Genomic DNA, 7,269 nt, shown 5'->3' on the forward strand with positions numbered 1-7,269 from the left:
CCTGTCAGCTCACAGTGGACTGTTGTCACCCCGACAGAGAGTCCACCACACCCGTAGCTACAGACTGCACCAGGGCCACACCAACCGACAGACTTGCACTTGACTTGGCTTTTCCTAAGTGCTGAAGAACTCTTTCTCTGACAACTTTTTTCCATGTCAGCTTCTCATCTATGGATTTTGGTTACTCAGCATGAAGCCTTTGCTTTAGAACTGACCGTTTTCTAGTTCTGTGAGGTGTTTTTAGTGAGATGCTATACATCTGAATTACACATCCTTGTAACGTCTGACACCTCTGAGGATTCAACTTTTAGGATTTCCCTCAAGCTGAACTCAAAACTTGCCTGTAAGGCAGACTTACGCTTTCTTTAGAAACTACACTGCCATTCTTTCTGTCAGCAGTTTATTTTATTTTTCGTCTACCTTTCCTTGAGTGGGAGTAACAATGCACATTGTGGTGGCATTACATCCCATTCTCCTCCTGTCAGTCACTCTGTCACTGGCTGATGCCAAATCCTACAGACCCCACCAGTCCAACCTCTACAAAGCTGGACCCAATCCTCACCACCTTGTCCATGGGAAGCCCACCAGCAGGCACAAGTGAGTACTCACTCGGACTATACTAGGCTATACAGGGCAGAGGGGGCTGACTATAGATGTGCTCAGTATTCAGTGCATACTGTAGTTGATTATCGGTTGTCCTGGTCAATTTTCTTTCACCTAGTTTTCTCAAGCCAGTTAGAAATGTTGTACGTTTGTTTTTTAGGTATAAAATACATTTTTAAGACTGTTATCTGATGTATTTCCCCCCCCCCCCCCCCCCATCATCCTCCCTCTGACAGGAACCACTGTGCCTATGTGGTTGAGAAGACTATGTCATTCACCATGCAGAATGGTGTAGCACCCTATGTCAAGGCTGAGTACAACAAGTGTGCCTGGGGTCAGAAGTGTTCAACCCTCATGTGAGTGATCCATACTACACGAGACAACTATTCCTAATAGTTCTACAAACAAACCTACTGCCTTTGACATTGCTACTGTTGTTGCTGCTTCTACTGCCGCCTACCAATACCATGGCTACTATGTGTATAACTGCTGTAAAAACAACCGCTATTATTGTTTCTGCTGCTATTACCATATGAAAAGGTTAGGAAAACAGTACTGCCATTTTCCTTCTGCTGTTCACAGACGTCACCTTATGCAGTTTCTTGAGTCATGTTTTTAATATTTTTTCCATCGACCCACAGGTACCGTCTGATGTACAAGCCAGTCTATAAAGTTGCCCATAAGACTGTTACTGAGCTGGAATGGCGTTGCTGTCCAGGCTACTCTGGCTATGGCTGCATGGAGGGACCCCCAGCCTACAACCACCCAATTAAGGCGATGCCTCCATTCAAGGGCTCACCATTCAAGGGCCCACCCATTAAAGGAAATCCCTGGAGTCAGACCAAGAGCCCTCCTCCCATGAAATCTTACCCAATGGTTGCCAAGGACCCTCCCATGAAGGGACCTCCTCCTATGAAGTCTTACCCCATGAAAGCAAAAGGTCCTCTTCCCAGCAAGTCCTACCCTATACGTCACTTTGGGCCTCCTATGACCCACCCCTCCTACCCAGTGTCCTCCTTTGAGCGTTACCCTTCTGTGCCACAGCACCACCGACAGCCAGACCACCACGAGCCTGGACCAGACCATCACTCAGATCCAGATCACCACGAGCCAGACCAACATCAACCTGAACCAGACCACCATGAGGAACCAGACCACCAGGGGCCAGACCACCACCAGCCTGAATCTGATCTAGAGCCAGACCATCACCATCACCAGCAACCTGGACCAGACCAACCTGATCATCCAGACCACACAGATCACTCAGAGCTGGAGCCCGTTGCTGAAGAAACAGCTCCCCTTGTTGGCAGCCAAGAAATCGATGGTAAGAGAGAGTGTTATTCCAATGCATTTTCAGTACTGCTGCAATTCGTGAATATTACATGTACATAAGATTCTAGCATTGCTTCCTCTACTGGAAGAGGATATCTATATGTATTTAGAGTGCATAAATGCACAGAAACTCCATTGATTTTGGCAACATTCTTCAAAGGCTTTATGCAGACAAATACTCATAAAAATGAACACTTATGTTACATTACATTTACTCTCTCGATCTCTCTGATGTATGATTGTGTATGTAACACTCTTCTCCCCGCTGTAGGCCAGGCTCTAGACACAGTGGGCAGTGAGTCTGGAGAGCGTCTGGATCGGATGGAGGAGGACATGCGGCATCTATCGCAGGGTCTGGAGACACTTAGTGGGACAGTGAACGGTCTGGAGGACAGCCTGCGTGCCTCACTACGAGAGGACGCAAGCAGGATGCTCTCCGCCCTTCTGTCTGCATCACCAGGCCCTCCCCCCGCTCTGTCCTCCTCCCCCCACTCCATTGTAGGCTTTGCAGACATCCCAGGAGGGAACCCTGATGCAGAGGGCCTGGATGGTGGCCAGGCATTCCCAGGGCTGGGCGAGCTGACGGGAAGGGTGGAGGAGCTCCGGGCTGAGCTGCAGACAAAGGCCACTGAGCTGGAGGAGCTGAGAGGCACGGTTATCAAGCACGACGATACACTGAAGAAGATGTCAGGAGGGATGGTTAGCTTAACAGGGACCCTATTGAGAGACACCCAGAAGGCCATGGAGGATCTAGTGGACGTCAAGTTGGGTGGGGTCCGGACGGAGATCATCGATGGGTTTGAGAAGCGCGTGGAGAGTGCTGAGAGCCGCTGTGAAGAGAATGCTGGGGAGGTGAGGCGGCAATGCCACAGAGAGCAGCAGGAGAGGCAGGAACAGATGGAGCAGGCCCTGGAGGGCAGCGCCACGGGACTGAGGAAGGAGCTGGGACTTGTGCAGGCTCAGATTCAGGGACATGACCTGACAGAGGGATGCTGTGGTACAGTCACTGGCCTGGCTGAGAGGGTGCATATGCTGGAACAGTCAGTGGCAGTCCTCAACCAGTCCCAGGAGCACTTGAGGGTGGAGCTGGGTGGGCACAAGGCCCATGTAGAGGGCATGCTGGAGGGCCGTCTGGGGTATGTGGAGGCTAAGCTCAACCTGACAGGGAGTGGAAAGGTCAGGGGGGGCAGAAGTGGGAGCAGTGGTAGTGGCGGGGTCCAGGGTAGCAGCTTAGAGGGAGGGATGGGGCCAGGTGGCCTGGAGGCCCGTCTGGAGGGGAAGCTAAAGTCTCTGGAGGGTCGTCTTCTGACGGCTGTGGAGGAGCTGGGGAACGCTACAGCCCCTGCCCTGCTTGAGGGCCACGTCGTGCCCACGCTGGAGACAAAGCTGGAGTCCCTCAGGAGAAGGCTGGAGCTGGATGTGGACAGTGTGCAGAAACAGCTGCGTGGCTTGGAACTCCTCTGCATGTCCTCCTCTCAGCCCATCCACCAGGGAGACACAGCCACATTGAACACTCATGTGGTGGAGGAGGAGGATAAGAAAGGAGGAGGAGAGTTGAAGGGTCTCCTGGATGTGCAGGCTGACCGTCTGAACAGCGTTAATCTCACCCTGCAGAGCCTCCTGACCAGACTGTCCCAGAGGGAAGACCACCGGGAAGGAGAGGGGAGCTCAGTCCAGGGTGAAATCATGCTGCTTAAATTCAACGTCCGCTCCGTGAACCGCATCTTGAAGGGCCTGAAGGACTCTGTAGTGTCAGTGGTCCGGGATGTGGGGCACGCAAACACCACATGGCAGGAGCGAGAGGAGCGCTTGGCCCAGCAGGTGAAGGGCGTGGTGCAGCTGGTGGGGCGCCAGGCCTCCATGCTGGGGGCGGGAGAGAGGAGGCTGACCCGGCTAAAAGGAGAGCTCCAGGAGCTGAGGAGGCGGCTGGCCGGTGAGGTGCAGGGCTGCCGCTCCACTGCGCTGGGAGTCCAGAAGGAGGTCGTGGAGGTGGGGGGGCGCTTGGCCAGCATGGAGGGCCAGTGTAAAGGCTTCAGTCACCTGGCCGAGGATCTGGAGAGGATCAGGGCAGAGCTGGAGAGGCAGTCAGATGTGTACCTCTCCAAGGTCAACGGCACCCTCACTAATCACGCTCACCAACTGTCTGAGCTAAGACAGGAACTCAGGAACTGCACGTCGAAGGCAGAGCCCACCCAGCAGAACCTATTCCTCGTAGAGCCAGAACAATTAAGAGGAGACCAGTAACTTGTCATGAAACCATTTACTGTAAGAGGGAGGCCAGTGTTCTGTACGGAATGATAATGGACCATAATCGTGAGCCCCAGAGACAAGGGCTGGTGGTAGAAACAAAAGGCTAATGTTTCAACCCACTGGCAATCCATAGAGAATTTCTAACTGTGTTGAGTTTTGTTTAGCAAAATGTTTACACTTGATTTTTTTGTATTGCTGTTCTTTCGTAGGCCTTTGAGTTTACAGGTATCCAAGATACTATATTTTTATTTTGTATGATTATCGTCTTTTGTATTTGACATTTTTATAAAACATTACAGTTCTTTGTGACCTCCCTTCCTCTTGCTGTTAAAGTATTGTTTGTATAATAAAGAGGCGTTATGTCACTGTTGATCTATGGTCTGAAATGTATATACTTGTAAGAATAAAAGTATCAATTTGACAACAGTAAATAAAAGGATGCACTTAAATCCATCAGTGAGTGAACACAATGGCAAAAGTATGACATTAGGCCACATATAAAGCCACCAGAGGGCAACAGAGAGACAGATTACTCTGTCACTACCCACTGAGAAGCATCTGCATGCAGACTCAAGAAAATACTGAGCTTGGACAAATCAGTCTGTCTGTCTTATTACACATATTGGCCAAGTCCATTGATACTGAAGGGTCACTTGTACCTTCAACTTCATCCATTTGTAAAACATGAAATAAAATATGTAGTTTTGCTTAAACTGAATTTGATATTAAAATTGGCCATTCAGTAGCCCTCGTGAAAATGTGGTGCATGGCGCTCCTGAATGCAAATAATACATATCAAAGGAAACTAAAAGCATCATCAGGGTGAGGACTAGACAGACACTCGATACCGAGATTGTTGATTGTCTCTGTTCCCAAAGCACCCATCTCTGATGGGTCCTTATGACGGCCCATAGGTGACCTTCCTACTAACCCTCCCCTGTTGGTCCCTGTTTCCCATCTGACATCCCACCATTAAAATGACTGATTTGTGTGAGATGAACTGCGGTTATGTGAAAGTGTTTTGGCCACAGAGGTGGAGAATGGTGGTGCATATTAATGCAATGTCTGGGAGGGAGAGGAGAGAAAAAAAAATAAGAGGCAGGAGGCAAGATTGGGTGCTGAAGGATAGTCATCTGCATGCACACACACACACACACACACACACACACACACACACACACACACACACACACACACACACACACACACACACACACACACACACACACACACACACACACACACACACACACACACAGCACTGCGGTTGGTTGTATCCAGTGGGCCCTGTCACACGTTATCACCTTCAGAACACTCTCTTAAGCACCGCCTCCTTACCATCCACTTCCTCCCTTTAAATCAGCATCACACCAAAACAAATCAATCCTATAATCATATCTCTCCTAATCAACTCAGTTGTATTTCTCCTCAGGACAAACAAGACAACCTCAGATCTTCTTATTAAAAAGGCGATAGGAATATCCCTTTCCATCAAACGTTCTTATGTCTCGGGAACGGGATGGTCAGAAAGGGAGCCGCATGACAGAAAATCCATTACATTGGAGATAAATGTTGTCTGAGCAAGGCGCCATCTTGAAATGCAGAGCCCTCACTTCTCGGCTTGACTCCAACAGAACATGGCTGCGCAGGTTGCAGTCCTGCTGTTTTTCATTTAACCTACACTTAATTGACCATTATTGTCACAAGTGGTCGGAGAGTGCAGCGCACTCACTAGGCTTCCCGGATCATATAATTCAGTAACTGATTAAAATTAAAAAGACAAGAACAAAAACTAACAGAAGCCTAATTTTGATAGTATCAGAATACTACATTATACTATTGTCACTAGTGTTTTTGCAGACTTTACTGTGGTAATCACTGTAGTGTTTTTGCCGACATGACTATAGTATACTATAGTATTCACTGTAGGGTTTTTGTGGACATGACCGTAGTATACACAGAGTGCACAAAACATTAGGAACATTGTCCTTTCGTCCTCAGAACAGCCTCAATTAGTCGGGCATGGACTCTACAAGGTATTTATATGGGCAGGTTCAAACTAATCCTTTCACCCAGACAGAGCTGAGTAGTTGAGCACGACAAACAACTCTCATAAACAACAACCAGTATGTGTCATTAAAATGTGAGTACAAACCTTTTATCTTATAAAATCGGATGGCCGCAAAATTCTAGCGGATCAGTCAAATAGCCATTTTGAGTCTATTGATCTGTTCTCTTTGGTACTTGTAGTGTTAATGGCCACATTAATAATTGGTGCATTTTTTGTGCATTGCCTTTGTTATGCTAACTAGGCCTCCTTTATGGCTAATCTTGCTACTTCTGTTAGCTTTATATTGTTTGCTTGCTATGCTATGTAACCATTAAATTAGCCTGCTATAGTTTCGGTCTACCATGCCACAGGCTACTGCACCCCCTTTCTGGCCAATCATTATTAACTGCTGCTATATTTATGCTTTACCCATTTATATGCTTATTTCATTTGCATATTGCCATTGATTATTGCTGATTAATTATGCATGCTCATTGCTGTTATTGACAGTTATTATTTGCACCTTTCTGTGTCTGTCTCCTTTTAGATGAACCATACTCCATGCAAAGCCAACCAAGTCTCAATTCAAGACAAGAGTCTCATGTCAACAATTGTCAATCATTCTCTGCCATGTATCATCTCCATTACCTGAGCCTATAAAGACCCTTAAACTGAACTGTATCTCTGCCTCTGCCTGCTTTTTAACTGGGGTCCCACAGTAGATGGGCATCACCATAACCCTCACCTAAACATCACTCAGCTACAATCTTGTAACTGAACAATATTGTGTGGCAGGCTAGGAACCAAAGTTTTGGTCAGCGTTTCCCCTGGGCACCCTTATTAGGGGAGGACATTTAGGATATGTATAAAAGCACCCCTTGGCCATGTTCAGGTGAGAAACTATAGGGGTGCTTGTGATGTTGGCCGGTGCGAGAGAGGCGAGTAGTGTAGAAGATGTTGTATGCTACGGCAGGGAAGAAGATAATGGAGGGTGGATGAAGGGTGAGGGATTCTGAGAGGATCCCTGTGAATAG

The 7,269-nt window shown here is 48.0% G+C and overlaps 1 protein-coding gene across 1 annotated transcript; it reads left to right on the plus strand.

Moving 5' to 3' along the window:
• Positions 1-442: 442 nt before the first annotated feature.
• On the plus strand, positions 443-4,179 carry LOC139367324 (elastin microfibril interfacer 3a). The gene is made up of 4 exons (XM_071105538.1): positions 443-597; positions 840-959; positions 1,245-1,927; positions 2,207-4,179. The coding sequence occupies exons 1-4, from the start codon at positions 443-445 to the stop codon at positions 4,177-4,179; spliced, it is 2,931 nt and encodes a 976-aa protein (XP_070961639.1).
• Positions 4,180-7,269: the final 3,090 nt, after the last annotated feature.

This window comes from Oncorhynchus clarkii, chromosome 16 (genome assembly GCF_045791955.1).
Source record: "Oncorhynchus clarkii lewisi isolate Uvic-CL-2024 chromosome 16, UVic_Ocla_1.0, whole genome shotgun sequence".
In the NCBI taxonomy this organism is placed as follows: domain Eukaryota; kingdom Metazoa; phylum Chordata; class Actinopteri; order Salmoniformes; family Salmonidae; genus Oncorhynchus; species Oncorhynchus clarkii.